Here is an 18,169-nt window from a genome sequence, read left to right as displayed (position 1 = left end):
TGTCATGACCTTTAACCTTTAGCATGCTAACTGAGGCCTGTGGAGTCTGAGATGTAGCTCTGGGCTTTTTCACCTTGGGGTGACCTTTAACCTTTAGCATGCTAACTGAGGCCTGTAGAGTCTGAGATGTAGCTCTGGGCTTTTTCACCTTGGGGTGACCTTTAACCTTTAGCATGCTAACTGAGGCCTGTAGAGTCTGAGATGTAGCTCTGGGCTTTTTCACCTTGGGGTGACCTTTAACCTTTAACATGCTAACTGAGGCCTGTAGAGTCTGAGATGTAGCTCTGGGCTTCTTCACCTTGGGGTGAACTTGCTGGGACGTCCACTCCTGGGAAGATTGACAGCTGTCCTGAATGTTTTCCACCTGTGAATAATCTTTCTCTCTGTAGAATGATGGACTCCAGATAGTTTGGAAATGGCCTTATAACCCTTCCCAGACTGATGAATTGCTTCTCTAAGATCATTGCTGATGTCTTTCCTCCTTGGCATCGTGTTAAAACACACCTGAATGCTGCAGAGCAGCAAACTTACTGATGATCAATTAATCAGTGCATTGATCAGCAGCACCTGGCTGCTACTCACCTTCTGGCCCAGTTGTTGCTAAATAAACAGTAAAAAGGTGGAATATAACATACATTTGACCTCAGTTTAAGACTTTTTCTGTTTGTATTGACAAATCTAAGAGTACATTTTGGAATAAAAGCTGTTTTATCTCAAAATGCCTTCATGAGATATTCGGCCCGGTTGGAGTCCAAAGACGCATAATAATCACCATCTCACTTGAATTTCATGTCATGTGATTAAACATTTCACAGCTTTCTTTTTGGGACTCCAGTTGAAATCTCAGCTTTTTAATCCTGGCATGAGTCAGAGCTTCGGCTGCTATCAGAAGGTGTGATTCAACTTTTAAACCCATTTAAGAAGCTGCGGCGGACCCATTAACTTCCATCCACTGCTTCAGGTTTGTGCGAGTCCCTTTAAATCTAAAATAAGAGACATCACTCATTGTGTTGTCTGAAAATGGAGCAAAGAAACATCTGCTTTGGTCTTCAAAGGATCAAAGCAAGTTTGTGTTTGGAGTAAAAGCGGATAATCTTACAGGCAGATAACCGGGTTGTGATCAAAGCAAATACATTTAATAACAAAGCTGAGATACATGCACAGATCTGCTCTGACATCTCCTCTCCAGCACACACGTTCACTGGAAAAAGTCCATCCAGAGGTTCATAAAAGCTTAAAAGGCCAACTTAGGTTGTTGTATAATGCAGCAACTAATAGCTCATCGTTTAATAAATATTTCAAGTTAAACTGAAAATGCCTCAGTGGGCACCTCAGCCAATTTTAACACCATAAATTAAGCCAGACTCACGATTAACAGAAGGCATGGAGCACATGAATAATTCAGCCAGCTTGGAATAAGTCTTCTTTAAGCATTACACACACATTGATGAAGAAAATATATGAAAATCTAATGGCTCATTACAGCAATAATGTGAAGTCTGGCCTCAGATTGATCGAAGGCAGAAATAATACTCTCGGTCTGACAGAACACAGCGAAACATCCAGAACTCAAAGTGCGGCTGAGTGACAGCGCTCAGAAGCTCATGAGGACGTCTCGCTCCTGCATGCTGGTGAAGAACGGCTTCCCGAACACGAACGAGTGAAGCCCGGCCCTCAGCTTCTCCGCAAACGCCAGGACGATGTTCAGGTCTCCCTCCGCGTTCAGATCCAGGTCCGTCTTCAAGTTACGCAGCGACCGAAATGGCTTCTTCCCTTTTTGCCTGCGGAGAGAGCAGTGGAGACATTGGGCTACCGTGCAACTTGCAGCTGTGCATGCGGACGCATCGCCGCGGTGAATTATTGATGCTGCTGCAGGACGGTAACAGAATAAACAATCCTGTCAAGGCACCTGTGAAACAGCCTTAGATCTCAGGCTGCTGGCAGCAGGATAAATAATAAGGCTGCTTTAATGCTCTCACACGAGCACACGGGTGACGCTTCTTCTGGTCCCAGGAGCGAGGTTTTTGCTCAGGACTTTATTTATGCATGGAGAGATAATTAATCTGAACATGTGAGACGGGAGGGAGGGAGAAATCTGCACTGAATGGTGGGGGAGGTCAGGGAGACGTGCTGTGGAGCACAGAAGGAGATGAGTCAAGCCCAGTTGGAGCGATGACCAGGGAGGGCGGGGGCATGAAAACCTTCAGGCCTTTTCTCTCCGGGCAGGACTGGGGAGTCTCAGATGAACTGAAGGAGCTTATGAAGGAGCTTCTCCAGCATGGACAGAATCTAAAGCATCTGGAAATGCCATTATCTTTATTCTTATTAGCAGATTACAGAACTGGGTTGGGATCACTGGCACTGGACACTTCATGTCTGAGAACACGTCCCCCCTCTGTTCATTGAGCTCCTCTGGCTGCCCTTAGCCGCCCGCATCAGATCCAAGTCCCTGATGTTAGCTACAAAGAGCTTAATGGAACGGCTCCATCTACTTGAATGCTCTTGCAAAGGCTTCTGTCCCAACTGGGTCCCTCCGTTGGTCCCAGGATTGTCGTCTAGCAGCTCCTACACCACGCCTAAGACAATCCAAACTCTGTTCATGTGTCGTCCCACGATGGTGGAATGACCTACCGAGCGCTACCAGAACAGGGGCGTCCCTGTCTATCTTCAAGAAGCTCCTGAAAACCCAGCTCTTCAGAGAGCATCTCCTATCCCAGCACTTACCTTGTACTTCCCTCCCCCCTCTATCTCTGCACTTTATCTTTCTGCACTTCCTTCTATGCCTGCACCCTATCTCTACTCTGTCCCCTCTGACAGAGTCGGACTCCTGGGTTCCTTCTATGGAGCTTATTGGTAGCTTTTTATATAGCTGTTATATCTTCATTTGTAAGTCGCTTTGGATAAAAGCGTCTGATAAATACAGAAACAGAAACATGTCTTCATCTGCAAGCCTCATATGTGGAGTTTTATTCATTTATACTCTATATATATATATATGTGTGTGATGGACTTAATAGTTTCAAAGGAATCTCCTGCCATTGCTTTGCAGATGATACTCAGCTCTACTTCACTAACTTTCCTCCAGCTCAGTTCTTTGAATGTCTCAAACTCATCCAGTCTCCTTCCTTCATCTCATAAATGCTGCAGAAATCAAACCTTTTCTGCCGCTCGATCATTTTCGGACACACTTCGGTCCTCCACAGCTCGTCTCCCCCCTTCTTCCTTCCCTTCCCCGGCTCCCAGTGAAACTTTAAAACCCTGTTATTAGCATATGAAGCCGTGCGTGGAGCGGCTTCATATCAGAGCTGCTGGGACCTTATCCCTGACGTCTCAGATCATCTGATCAAGGTCTCCTAATTATTCCACCAGAAGCCTTTAAAGGCTGCGGCGCCCACACTTTGGAACAAGCAGGTCATCCTTTTTAGCTCTCCCCTTCATCTTTCTCCCATTATTTGATGCTGGTTTACATTTATTTTCATGTGTGAAAGTGTTTTTTTCACCTTGAATTAAACATGCACACAAACCGTGAAGCTTTTTGTAACTCTGTGCTGTACAAATGACGTTTTATAGCTATTAAAGCTCTAAAACCTGCTTAATTCAACCTTATATTATAACAGTGTGCCTCGAGGTCACCTTGCAACCTGCAGCCTCATTTCTGTGCCTGAGGGGAGCAGAGAAAACTGATCGAATGTTTGGATGATGGTGCACCGCCCCGGCTGAGCTCCGGTCAGGGCCAAGGTGCATCGAGGCATTTTTCTGGTGCCACAAAGAGGGAGAAGATGATTCAGAGGACTCATCATCCTGTTCCCAGTTCCTCTCTCATCCGATGCAAAACGGGTGAAATTGCCTTCCCTCTTTCTTAATTAATGACGCTCTTAGCACTTTGAGCCTTGATGAATCACCTTCTCACTTGCCTCTAACCGGGGGCTCATATCAAAAGCCGCTTCTACTTCTTCTGCCGCCAGAAGCGGCCAAAGGGGAGGGGCTTATATGTATAGCAACTAGCATATATATATATAATAATCCATCCATACATCGGTTCCCTCTTTCACCATGTATTGTACTCTTGGCAGCCTTCTTTGTGTTTGCGCTCTGCCGTTTTCCACCTTTTTTCCCGCTTTTTTCCACCTTTTTTCCCCGCCTTTTTTCTGCCTTCGGAATCCAGATCGGCCCTAATTGGCTGTCGTTGCGTAGCGTCACTGCTCATTTGCATAAAGTTGAGTCTTTCTCAACTCTTGAAGCTCACGAAGCTCACAACGCCGGCCGCTCATCGACGCCAGCTTACATTGAAAATGAACAGCAGCTGGCCGTTCACGACGCTTTTGGTGCGTTGATCAATTCCTCGATTAACTCGACTACAAATGAAATCTTCACACAGATGTTCTGCTCAGTGGTCACCTCATTTCACACGGACAGTTATTACCGTCGCACAGCGTGCGCACGTGCTGCGTTTGTTTGCTTACTTGCATTTGTAGCAACAGCAAGGAGCAAAATCAGAGTCTACAGAGCGGAATAAACACAAGGGAACATTTCATGTTAGCATTTTGATGGAAATTAGTCAGCTTGTTGGCTGAGAAGGAAGCTAGCAGAGAGCAGAAGGAAGCTAGCAGAGAGCAGAAGGAAGCTAGCAGAGAACAGAAAGAAGCTAGCAGAGGACAGAACGAAGCTAGCAGAGAGCTGAAGGAAGCTAGCAGACAGCTGAAGGAAGCTAGCAGAGAGCTGAAGGAAGCTAGCAGAGAGCAGACCGAAGCTAGCAGAGGACAGAACGAAGCTAGCAGAGGACAGAACGAAGCTAGCAGAGAGCTGAAGGAAGCTAGCAGAGGACAGAAGGAAGCTAGCAGAGAAAAGAAGGAAGCTCGCAAAGAGCTGAAGGAAGCTAGCAGAGAGCTGAAGGAAGCTAGCAGAGGACAGAAGGAAGCTAGCAGAGGACAGAAAGAAGCTAGCAGAGGACAGAACGAAGCTAGCAGAGAGCTGAAGGAAGCTAGCAGACAGCTGAAGGAAGCTAGCAGAGAGCTGAAGGAAGCTAGCAGAGAGCAGACCGAAGCTAGCAGAGGACAGAACGAAGCTAGCAGAGAGCTGAAGGAAGCTAGCAGAGGACAGAAGGAAGCTAGCAGAGAAAAGAAGGAAGCTCGCAAAGAGCTGAAGGAAGCTAGCAGAGGACAGAATGAAGCTAGGAGAGGACAGAAGGAAGCTAGCAGAGAGCTGAAGGAAGCTAGCAGAGGACAGAAGGAAGCTAGCAGAGGACAGAAGGAAGCTAGCAGAGGACAGAAGGAAGCTAGCAGAGAACAGAAGGAAGCTAGCAGAGAGCTGAAGGAAGCTAGCAGAGAGCTGAAGGAAGCTAGCAGAGAACAGAAGGAAGCTAGCAGAGAACAGAAGGAAGCTAGCAGAGAACAGAGGAACGCTGAGGCAACTTCTGTTTCACAAATTGTGGCTCATTTCTGTTGAAATGTCACCAGAACTACAACGAAAATATTCGAATACGGCTCTCAAACTTGGTTTTGTTCATTTGACATATAGTTCAACACTTAAATTTGTTGCTTTTTTTTTCGGTTACCCAACTGATTGACGGGATAATTGATAGAATACTCGATTTGTGAGGTGGAAATCAATGGAAATCAATGGAAGAAGAAGGAGCTGCTGAGCAAAGCATGTCGCACACCTCAGTAAACGAGAAGCTCTGCTACAAAAATAGTACCGGTGCTGTGTTGCTGCGACTCTTCAGGACTCTGACACACTGTTAATCCCTTTTGTTAGCTGGATTCAAGTCTCATGAGCGACATCTCTTACGTTTCGTCCTCGATGTACTTGAGCAGCGTGAGGGCCTTCCTGTGGAGCAGCAGCAGGAACTGGGCCAGATAGGTGCTCCGCAGGGACAGGCCCGGCTTCAGCACGAACACCTGGGAACGACACAGGACGCCCATTAGTGGTCGGGCTGGAAAAAAGGCGAAACAACGCCCTCCTCCTCGTCATAACCTTGAGAAAACAACATGTTGCTGCGGATGTGTGGAAAACTTGTAACTGCAACCCAGAGACAGATTTCACACAGGGAGAAATGATGGGTTGTGAGCCCCCCGAGGGCGTAAATTCTGCTTCTTAGTCATATCAGGGCACATATTTCTGAGACTGATGCAGGTCTGAGCCAACACTGACGAGCTGTGGCTGGAACACAACAAACCGACGTCTCAAACCCTGCTGTGACCGCCGTAGTTTTGCTTTAATTAGGTCAAAATAAACAGTAAATCTGCCATATTTGGGACATTTGTGCGTTAAACACTTCTGCAATGATTAAAATCCAAATATTCTGTTTTTCTTTTCTACTTTTCACTGAAACTGTGACGTTCGGAAACAAATATTTCTGCAGAAACCCACCAGAAAACAGCTGTGAGTAAAAATCAATCAAGTGATGTATTTATTTGGGTTTTTCAGAACCTCTACAACACATATGTCAAACTCCGGTCCTCGAGGGCCGCTGTCCTGCAGGTTTTACATGTTTCCCTGCTTCAACACACCTGATTCAGATGAAATTGAGCTCTTCGAAAGATTGTGAAGTTCTGCACAAGTCTGCTAATGAAGCATTGATCTGAATCAGGTGTGTTGAAGCAGGGAAACATCTAAAACCTGCAGGACAGCGGCCCTCGAGGACCGGAGTTTGACATCCCTGCTCTAGAACAACGCTTTGGTTCTACTTCTTTTTCTTTATTGTCTGAATGATAAAAATTCAGATTATTGCTGCTTATTTCTACATGTTTTCTTCTAATTGGTGACCATTAAAACATATATTTCTTCCTTTTTTCCATATTCTTACCTCATCGATAAAATTCCTCACCAAAGTGTCGTTATGCATGACGTCTTGGAAGATATTTCTGAGGGAAAAAAACGAGTTGTGACGTTAGATTTCTTTTAAACGCTGATAACTGTTAGAAAAATTATATAGTTATACTATGAGAAAAGCTGCATGAATTAGAGTTTCTGTGATGGGGGGGGAGGCCTCCTCCTGTCTTTTGGTTCTCATGTAGCAAGCAAAAGTGTTTTGACTGTCTGAACTCGTCTTCCCATAACATTAAATGGTGAGAAATGCGACTTTTCCCATAACATTGAATGTAGCTTTTCCCATAACATTGAATGTGCCTTTTCCCATAACATTGAATGTACCTTTTCCCATAGCATTGAATGTACATTTTCCCATAACATTGAATGTACATTTTCCCATAGCATTGAATGTCCCTTTTCCCATAACATTGAATGTCCCTTTTCCCATAACATTGAATGTACCTTTTCCCATAACATTGAATGTACCTTTTCCCATAACATTGAATGTACCTTTTCCCATAACATTGAATGTACCTTTTCCCATAACATTGAATGTACCTTTTCCCATAAAATTGAATGTACCTTTTCCCATAACATTGAATTTACCGTTTCCCATAACATTGAATGTACCGTTTCCCATAACATTGAATGTCCCTTTTCCCATAACATTGAATGTACCTTTTCCCATAACATTGAATGTACCGTTTCCTATAACATTGAATGTACCGTTTCCCATAACATTGAATGTACCTTTTCCCATAACATTGAATGTCCCTTTTCCCATAACACTGTGTGGCCAGCAAACATAAACAATATAAATAGCATTAGCACCATTTTGTTAGCAGACAGCTCTGAGCAGCTTCCTGACAGGTTGTGCGGACTTGTCTCTTTCTTAAAAGAAATAAATGTTTTGTGTTAATCGTTTCCAGCGACTCTGAGCCTAATTTTGAGAGAATTTTTCTGACAATAACAGAAGAAGAAAACACGGCAGGCGTGCGTTTACAGGTCAGGGGTGAAGGTTTCGTCGGTGTGGATGACCGAGTCCGGCGGTAAGTCCTCCTCGCTGTCCGTCTTCCACAGCGCGCTCAGCTCAGAGCGCATGTAGCGGCGCTGGATGTAGGTGTGTTCGTGGCACGGCGGCATCTGCTTGACCGTGTTGATGTCGACGTCGATGTGCGTGGTCGGGTAGGGCGAGTACAGCACCTGGCGGAACGGCAGCACGAAGCTGCCCGTGGAGTCCTGAGGACGACAGAAGCAAACCGGGTCTATTAACACTTCTTCTTCTTTTCGTTTTCACCTGCTGCTTCCATTCAGCGATCCATACACAGACCGAGCACGAGGTCAAAAGCAGAGCAAGGTGACAAGTCTGAAAGTATTTAAGCTTTCGCATCATTTCCAGGTAAACAAACCTGTGGCTCCGGCGTAGAAAAGGTCGTATCGAATGAACCGAGTTGCATCTTTCTCCCAAATAACACACAGCTGGATCTGATCGACCCCTCAGAGGCTCTTTAAAGTACATCAACCTGCTGCTTTTCAGCTGTTATAAACATGACTTTGCCTCCAGTTTGCAGAGGAAGAGGCAACAGAACCGAGACAAAGTGTCAGAGCTCCAGCTGCCACATCACGGCTGCTCTGCTGCTGACTCAGTCAGACCCAGTTCAGAACAGGAGGGTCAATAAATCAAAGCTTTTTAAAGAAAACTGGGCAAGATGCTTCACTGGAGCTACAGAATCTGATAAGCTGAAGGAGACGAGACTCAGAGTCAGTCAGGAAATCGAACCCATCGTTCCTGTGATGATGAAGTCATGTCATTATCAGATTATCTCTGATGTGATGCAGCATCCTTTTCGTGATAAGATGCAGCATCTGAAGCACTTTTATTTTTAGTTAATGTGTGTAATCTCCGCTCCCTGCAGCTCTTTTCCTGCTTCTGTTCCTTCAGCCCTCGATGTTTCCCATGAGGTCAAAGAAACAGAAGGCTGGTGGTGACTGCAGAGTGCATCAGACCCACACTTTATTCCTCAGATCCACTCTCTGGTGTCTTTCTTTGTGGGGAACGAGCTCGGGGTGGGCGATATGACGATATTAAAGTATTGGAACGTGAAGACGATCCGTAACGATCTGTCAAACTGCAGAGATCGTGGGATCGTCTCGGGCACATTCTATAAATTGCAGTTCTATGCTGATGCACCAGACGTATTACGTCATCAACCTGACCGACCAATCACAGCGAATTACAGGCAGTGACGCACTTTCTTACCCGCCTCCTTGTTTGTGTGTAGCCGCATGGAGAGCTGTGGCTGGAAGCCAAACGGAGGAGTTGGTCACTAAAAAAAATGCCACCTCCATTATATGGAATTGGTTTGGATTTTTACGCAACTGATCAAACGCAAACAAATGTAATTTGCAAAGTTTGCACAGAAACGGTTCGCATGCCGGGTGGCAACACGACGAACCTGTTCAATCACTTGAAGAGGAAGCATCCAGACAGTATGCTGAGAGCCAAACAGCGAGGAGCCCGGCGGCACCGGCACCGTAGGGGGAGGCAGCAGCTAGCGTAAGCAGCGGCTAGCGTAAGCAGCGGCTAGCGTAAGCAGCGGCGAGCGTAAGCAGCGGCGAGCGTAAGCAGCGGCGAGCGTAAGCAGCGGCTAGCTTTAGCAGCGGCTAGCGTAAGCAGCGGCTAGCGTAAACAGCGGCTAGCGTAAGCAGCAGCTAGCGTTAGCAGCAGCTAGCGTAAGCAGCAGCTAGCGTAAACAGCAGCTAGCGTAAGCAGCAGCTAGCGTAAACAGCAGCTAGCGTAAACAGCAGCTAGCGTAAACAGCAGCTAGCGTAAGCAGCGGCTAGCGTAAGCAGCGGCTAGCGTAAGCAGCGGCTAGCGTTAGCAGCGGCGAGCGTTAGCAGCGGCGAGCGTTAGCAGCGGCGAGCGTTAGCAGCGGCGAGCGTTAGCAGCGGCGAGCGTTAGCAGCGGCGAGAGTAAGCAGCGGCTAGCGTAGGCAGCAGCTAGCGTAAGCAGCGGCTAGCGTAGGCAGCAGCTAGCGTAAGCAGCAGCTAACTAAGACCAAAACAGACAACATTAACACAGGCATTTGACAAAGGCACTCCTATGACAAGTCAAGGAAGCGATGGAAAGAGGTAACAGATGGAGTTAGCTTTTATCTTGCAAAGTATCGGTAGAAAAGGAGGCGTTCGAACGCCTGCTTCAAGTAGTTGAGCCGCGGTACGAGCTGCCCACCAAAAATACTTCTGTCTGTTTTTCACTTTTCAATTTAAGATTGTGATAAAATCGAAATCGTGATTTTATTTTTTAAAAATCGTGATATGATATTTTTGCCATATCGCCACCCACAGAACGAGCCAAAATCCTCCTAAAGGATGCCGCCCTGAACCGTCACCCTGACCTCAAACCCAATGACCGTCCATCAGAGAAGGCAGAGCTGCGGCAGCTTCATTTCTCAGGTTTCCACACATGCACTGCGGCACAAATGTCCACATTACTCACTCTGGACTTCTTCAGCCACATTTCCAGAAGATCCTCTGAAGCACCTCTGCGCGGTGCTGAAATCTGACCTCACAGCAATCTTTTGCATGATGGAGATGCACCGCTGCACTGGAAGCAGACGCCTCCTCAGCACACCGAAGTGCGTGAGTGGACAGCTGGAGAGATGTGTCATCCTTTGCCAACGGTCGAACATCTATTACATCTATTTGTTCTACACCCGAGCAGAGAATAGCTCCAGAAAACAGAGGGTGGGCTGCAATCTCCCATGATCCTCTCTGCTTTCCGCTCTAACTTCACACAGAGGATCATTGAACTGTATCCCAGCGGTGTTGCTGCACAGCTGCTCTGGATGTATTTGGACCTGTTGGAGCTGAACTGAGGTGGGAACAACATGCACACATGCAGCTTACTTTGAGCAGGCCCTGGACGAACAGACCGGTGTCGTATTTGAAGGACGAGTCGGCCCGGCAGAGGCGAGAGCACTTCCTCTCAGCCGGGGTGAGGAAGAGGCAGAGAGTCCGCACGATCTGCAACAACACAGGCACAATCTCTGCTTTGGATGATTCAAAAAGGAACATATTCACAACCACTCACCGTAGAAAGGCATGACGAGATCTGGGTTACCGTACCTAACTGTGTTTTCACATGATTTAAGAGAACTGAACCTGCCAAGTAAACTGTTAAATCTGAAGAAAACTAACTAAACTTGAACTAACTGTAGCTTCACTTCGACCTGCTAATTAATTCAGTGTTTTGCTTTTGATATTCACTGAGAAAAGCAGCAGCTGCTCTGCTCTTTGTGAACAGTTTCACCTTCTTTTCTGTCGAGTAGCTGCATGCTGAAATGCTTTGAGCTCCTTTGTAACCTCCATGTTTCAGCAGAAGGTCAGACTGACATTCAAAACACCCTCAGATATCATACAAAGTACACAAGTCTGCGTGCAGCGACTGACGCAGGAAATTTACCTTGTTTACTTTGTCCGGGTTGCTTCCAACAACTATTGAACAGCCACATGTCTGCAGATGAGAGCTGATGGCTCTGAAACACACAGACAAACAATTAGTTTCAGAAGAATCCCTCTAATTATCAACGACAGCTTTTAACCGGCTCCGATTTATCGATACTGCGATATATATCGATATTTTGTTTCCCGATATTTTTCAGCCGCGAGTATCAATTTATTTATTTAGCAAACTTTATTGAAAATTCAGACTTTACAATTAGTAAAAACACAGAACATTAACATAATACAAAATAATTTATATAAAAATAAAAACATTATATAAAGTGCATAGTTCAGTGGTTTTGATGGCTTTCCTGTTTATAGACTTTTTTTATTATAATTTTTTATTATTATAATATTTATTTATTTATTTTCTTAGCAAACTTTATTTAAAAGTCAGACATTACAATAAGTGAAAACACAGAACATTAACATTATATAAAACAATGTGGGGGGGGGGTCACATTATACAAAACAGTGATAAATTAGTTGATAAAAATGTTATATAAAGTGCATAGCTCAGCGGTTTTGATGGTTTTTCTGTTTATAGAATGTAGGATTGTTGTAATTTATTGTTTGAGCTCCTTCTCAAAAATGAAAAAAAGACTATTTGTTATTAGAGAATTTGGATTTGTGTTTCTGGTATTTACCAAGTAAAACAAGCAGGTTGATGATGTAATATTAACATAAACATGAGTCTGATTACACTGAAGATGTCACGGTTCGGATAGGTAGGACCCAGATGCAGTTCTTCCAAAATCAAAAGGTTTATTAACAAAAACAGGGAGCAAGAACAAAAAACAAGACAAGGCCAAAAAAAACAAAGCGCGGATCAAAAATACTTAACAATGAAACAAAAACGAGACTATGAATAAGCTACGGAACACAAAACAAGACTGAGATCGGCAAAACGAGACTTATCTGTGTGGCAAGGCATAAAGTGAGGAATTTGAATTTGTGTTTATGGTATTTAGCAAGTAAAACAAGCAGGTTGATGATGTAATATTAACATAAACATGTTTGTCCTTCCGGGTCAAAGGTCGGACCATCAGTCCAATCAGCGACGAGTCATGTTAAATCTCACTGTCCCTTTAAAATCTTTCAGAAAATGATTGTATTAAATCATATCGAATCGTATAAAATAGTATCGAAACATTGGCTGAATGTCGTGTATCGTATCGTAAATGGTAAATGGACTTGTACTTGTATAGCGCTTTTCTAGTCTAACTCAAAGCACTCAGAGCGCTTCTAACACCACATTCATACAGCACGTCTTACACAGGATACACATAACTAGGTGCTTTCTAATCATTCACACACATTCATACCCTGATGGATACAGGGTAGGGGTATAGGGGTTCAGTGTCTTGCCCAAGGACGCTTCGACATGTAGCCAGAGTCGAACCACGACCTTCCGACTGTTCTTCCTCCTGAGCTACAGCCGCCCCAGATTAGTTTATCACTACAGCCCTATGTGTATAAATATCTATTGTACATAAGCAAAGTGATCTTAATTCACATAATAATTCATATTCTGGGCTCCTGAGCAAATTCTTGGAATAACAATTTAAAACCAAACCTTTAAAGTGTTTAAAACATCCCTCAGAGAGCCTTTTATTCTCAAAGCTTTCCAGATGCTCTGAGTAATTCAGAGCTCTACAGCCCGAGTGGACTTCCCAGACTCTCCAGACTTAACAGCGATTTAGCCCTCACCCCCCCTCTCCAAGTGGAGAGCCATCAGTCATCAGTGCACGGCTGACAGGTGTTAAACGGCCATTGTTCATCATCCGTCTCCATTTGCCTGCATGGGATTGCTTACTTGTGAAGGAAGTCCTCGTGACAGCTGTCCCCGATGTCATCATCGTTTAGCACGGTGTCTTTTATCTGCTCGGCAGGAGCAAAGCAAATGAGTCACCGTTAGGAGAGCAGAGTGTGAAAGCAAGGAGATGAAGACGAGCTGCAGAAACACAGTCAGCCTCTTCTGTTCACTGATAATCTGGCCTGATAAACCTCTGGGATAGAAAAGCCGTTTCAACGAGGAAAATAAAGAAAAGGTTCTGTCAATAGATTTCATGTGTGGCCTCCAGTTACTTTCAGCCCGACGCCATGAACTCAGCCTTCATTTAGCTCAGGGGGGTCAAACTCAAATACACAGTGGGCCAAAATTTTAAATTGAACAAAGCCGAGGTTGAACAAATGAACCTTTTAATATGGAACCCAACAAGTTTTGATTTAACAATGAATACTGAACCAGCAAGGCTTATAGAACTTTAAAGTCCAGGGGTGCGAAACTGAGTTGCTAATAATAATAATAATAATAATAATAAAAACATATCAATGGCATATTAAATTAAATTTAAATAAAAATTGAATGCCTCCTTTCTGTTTGCAGCCTTCTGATTTATGTCAAAATTAGCTTCTTACACAGGCTAATAAATGTGAAAATAAAATAAGATAAACCTCTTTTCATCTCCTTTACTTTCTGGCTCCTTTGAGCTGAGTCCAGGTGTTTCGTTTCATAGTGTCGTCTAATATTGTACTCCTTAGTTACTCCTTAGTTACCCCTTAGTTACCCCTTAGTTACTCCTTAGTTACTCCTTAGTTACCCCTTAGTTACTCCTTAGTTACTCCTTAGTTACTCCTTAGTTACTCCTTAGTTACCCCTTAGTTACCCCTTAGTTACTCCTTAGTTACTCCTTAGTTACTCCTTAGTTACTCCTTAGTTACTGACGCGTTGGCTCCACAAACAAGACAAACAGGTCTGTCTTTTACATAAACAGATATTCTGTCTCCCACCTGTCCAGAAAAGTTCTATTTTCTGCCTTTCTTTTGGCCATTTTTTGGTAGGTAACAGTGACAGCTGTGGTTTGAGGTCATAGTGTGGTCTGGGGGAGAGGCGGGGTGCACAAGAAGACCGCTAGCATAGATGCTACTGACACAGAGGAGGGGGCGTGTCTGCCTCTGTTCTAATTGATGCGCCAAAACAACAGCAAAGCATTATGGGATTTGTAGTATAAGCGCTGAATGCGCTGCCGCCGTATAATACTGGTGGGTCAGCTCTAATATTAATTTGGAATTGCCTCGCGGGCCAAATATAATTACACTGCGGGCCAAAGTTGGCCCGCGGGCCAGAGTTTGACACCTATGATTTAGCACATCGTTAAAAGCCTTTCGTCTTCAAACGTTAACGAGTAATTACATGATTTCTCTGTCACGTGTGTTACTTACATCGATATCTTCGGGCACACTGTGGGATTTCATTGAGGCCAACAGCTCCATGATGGGGACGATCTCCAGGCCCAGAACTGAGATGATATTATAGCCCTTAAGTCAGAGAGAGCAGATCAATCGTGAGCTTAAATGATCACAGCCACTTATTTCTGATTTGTGTCCCTGTTTTCCACCAGCAGAAATACAGACGATTCTTATTGTACGAGGAGCAGGTGAAGACATCACAGCTGCACACCAACGGGCTTTTTCTGATTTTACAAGCATCTCATCAGCTGCTCAGAACAACAAAGGCACCCTGAGTGAAGCTGTATGCACCGGAGCACAAAGCTTTTCTCATGGCTGATTTAATGATGTGAAAAAAGGCAGCTTTCAACAACAGGATCTGAGGAAGAAAAGGCAGAAGTGGTCAGAAATCCTCCACTCGTCCCATTCAAGATGTTCACCATGAACCAAAATTAAAGCTTAGTAATTACAGAAGATTAAAGAAACACCCGGTGAGACCTCCAACTTTGATCTTATCTTTTAAAACTAAATCTAATTTATAAAGACATGAAAAGAACGAAGAAAATTAATGATAATAATATCACTCATTATGATTCTAACCATGAAAATATCCACAACAGGTTTAAATATTAGACCTACAATGGAAGTGCAGGTGATATAAACTCCTGAGTCACTCCTCATTTCTTTATATTTTCCCTCCACGCAGCCAGACTTTCTTTAATCTTTTAAAGTGGTCCTGAGTGATAGTTCTCCAGCTTTCTGAAGTTACCAGCAGCCTGTCAGAAAGACACATCATTTGTTCCCATTTCTTTAGCTGCATCTATGAAAAACAGCAAAGAAAACACAGTTTGACAGACAGAAAATAGGATTTCTGCAGCAACAAGGTGATTCCCAAAGAGCTATTAGCTGAAAACTTGGCATATCTCAGCATGGTGTGCAGTGTGTCCTTAAAACATTTGAGGAAACTGGACAAGTGGAGGACAAAAGAAGAAGTGTCAGGCCTAAAAAACTATCTACAGCAGATGAACAGGATCTGAAAGTGATGTCCTTAAGAAAGAGGAAAAAATCCAGCTGTGACCTGACAGGAGCTGAGAGATGCATCTGGACCTTCAGCTGATCCATCTACTGTTGGCCCAAGCCTCATCAGAAATGGGCTCCATGGAAGGGTGGCTGTCAAGAAGCCGTTCTTAAGGAAGGGAAACAGGGAGAAAAGGCTGAGCTGTGCCAAATGACACAAGAAGTGGACTGAAAATCAGTGGCAACAGGTCTTATGGAGGGATGAATCCTCCCCAGAGCCCGGACCTCAACATTATTGAAGCAGTGTGGGATCATCTGACAGAGAACAGAACAAAAGGCAGCCCACATCCAAAGAAGAGCTTTGGGATGTCCTTCAAGAAGCCTGGAGAACTATTCCTGAAGACTCCTTAAAGAAAGGACAGAAAGCTTGTCTCAGAGGGTTCAGGCTGTGTTGGAGAATAAAGGAGCTCAGACCAGAGATTCACTTTAAAGCTGCTGAGAACTGATAAAAAACTCTGTTTTTACCTTAAATACTGCATTTATATTCATGTTTGCACATATTTAAAAAAACACTGAAGCTTTTTCCTGTTTTTCTGAGAACAATAAAGAAAGAACTAAAGATTAATACTCAGAGAAACACATGGAGAGAAAACATGACTGTTAAATACAGGAAGATAAATCCGCCTCTGAAACACGGCCAATATGTTAAATAACAATATGTTAAAGTTAAAGTAACAAACAGAAAGAAAATGTGATGATTTCTCTCCTTTATTACCGGCTCACCTCAGAACCGATTATCCGACTTCCTCCAGCCTCTAACATTATTATCATGTCAGTGTTACTGAAAATCCAAATGCGTATTAAAAGTGTGACACATTACTGAATAACGCTTTAATGAACAGAATGTGTAATAATTTCTTTAATCCAGCGTGAATGCAGGATTTTAAAGGATCAGCAGGAATAACATCCTACCTTCTGCATCCAAATCCGCCCTTTACGGATGACGTGCTTCAGCCTCTCCACGCAGACGGTGTGCAGCGGCAGGTAGAACGCCAGCTCTGTCTGAGGCAGAATGATGGACAAGGCGCACGTGTTCTTATCCCCCTTCAGCTCGCCGTCAAAGATGAGCGACACAATGATGACGCCCTTCTCAGCCAGGACAAAAAACTTGACATCCACAGCGCCGCACTCTGCACTTCGCAGAATCTCCCCGTTGAGTGTGTGATTAGCCAGAAACGTGACCTCTCCGTCACTGAGGAACATCAGCTGGTCGCCCTTTGGCGTCCAGATGTGACGCACACGTGGACCCAGGATGTTATCCCAGTAGGCGAAGGTGGCGGCCAGCAGCGGGCATTCCCCCTCTACGGCCACCTCAGACTTAGCCACAGCAGGCGATTGGGGAGGACAGCCAGAAGACATCGGGACACCCAGAGAAGTCTTCCACACGGTGAATTACAGTAAACCTCCATCATAAACAGAAAAGAACACATTTATGTCCGATAATTTCACTCAAAGCTCTCTGAAACGACTCATAAAATGTAGCACTTGCAATTAATAAAGATCAGTGATGCCCACAAGAAATATAACCAAATAAACGTTAAAAAAAACTTTGAAACGGAAATGAAAGTGATTTGTTTGAGAAAATATTCAAGTCAGCTGATGCTACTTCTCTTTTTCTGGAAAATAAAGAAGGAACAATCCCTTCTTCACAGGATTTTTAGCATCATACACATTTGGGTGAACTTTCCTAAAAAAACACAAGGCATTCTGGCAGATTCTGCACATATATTTAATACATTTAATTAAACTACACTCCACTTAAAGTGTGAGACCTTAAATAAAGTCGAAGGCAGGTTGTAGCTTTGACATCTTGTTTTACTAAATGATTTTACATCGTCACAGAAAAACAGCCGCACGAAAACAAAACTTAACTGCATTCACACATCACATATATCCACACATTATATATGTATCCTGGTATTAAATATCCGTTGACTAAATGGCGGTACGGATGGTTATTGGTAAACAACGCTTCGGCTAACTCAGGCTAGCCGGCTACTAGCGGTTCAGTCAAAGCAAACGAATGACGTCGTTACAACTTACTTCTTCGTTGTTTTTGCCCTTTGAGGTGTAGAGGTTAAAATCTCACCTCTGACTCAGAAGTTCTGAGTCACAATTGTACGCACGCTGCGTGCCGCCATAGCATCTAACTTAAAGCGTGATTAGCCAGCTGCAGTTTTGTTGTGCACCCTCAAACTTCCTTGTACGTCACATCTACGTCATTCCCTGGTAACGGCAAACAGCGGCCACTAGCGGCCGAAGCCTGGCAGTGGACGGGACGTCAATGATGTCATTTTCATTCCAAGCGACCACCTGCAGGAAATTAGGTGTTTAAATTCATTTAAATGAAACCTGGTCATACAAATGGATGCATCTGCAGGCAAAACACGCCGTGTTTGCCTTTTAAAATGGACTTCTGAGGGTAGTGTGACTCTAAATTAATGGCACATGACTTCAGTCCAGAAAGCTGCTCCCCCCTTCTTCTTCAAGTGTTTGTTTATTATTATACTGGGTTTGTTTGACATTTTCTAATTTGAAATATCCT

The 18,169-nt window shown here is 44.1% G+C and overlaps 1 protein-coding gene across 1 annotated transcript; it reads right to left on the bottom strand.

Annotated features, from left to right (window-relative positions):
- Positions 1–1,114: 1,114 nt before the first annotated feature.
- Positions 1,115–17,822, bottom strand: c9orf72 (C9orf72-SMCR8 complex subunit). The gene is made up of 10 exons (XM_072365515.1): positions 17,668–17,822; positions 16,537–17,027; positions 14,542–14,637; positions 13,133–13,197; positions 11,276–11,348; positions 10,720–10,836; positions 7,814–8,049; positions 6,806–6,863; positions 5,788–5,897; positions 1,115–1,781 (listed from the first exon to the last, which is right to left on the bottom strand). Exons 2-10 carry the CDS (start codon positions 16,981–16,983, stop codon positions 1,595–1,597), a joined length of 1,389 nt encoding a protein of 462 aa, XP_072221616.1. The 5' UTR covers positions 16,984–17,027; positions 17,668–17,822; the 3' UTR covers positions 1,115–1,594.
- Positions 17,823–18,169: the final 347 nt, after the last annotated feature.

This window comes from Leuresthes tenuis, unplaced genomic scaffold (assembly GCF_036924035.1).
Source record: "Leuresthes tenuis unplaced genomic scaffold, fLeuTen1.0.hap1 SCAF_15, whole genome shotgun sequence".
NCBI lineage: Eukaryota > Metazoa > Chordata > Actinopteri > Atheriniformes > Atherinopsidae > Leuresthes > Leuresthes tenuis.
The sequence above is the reverse complement of the archived record's forward strand: the minus strand, read 5'-3'. Positions and strand labels throughout refer to the sequence as shown.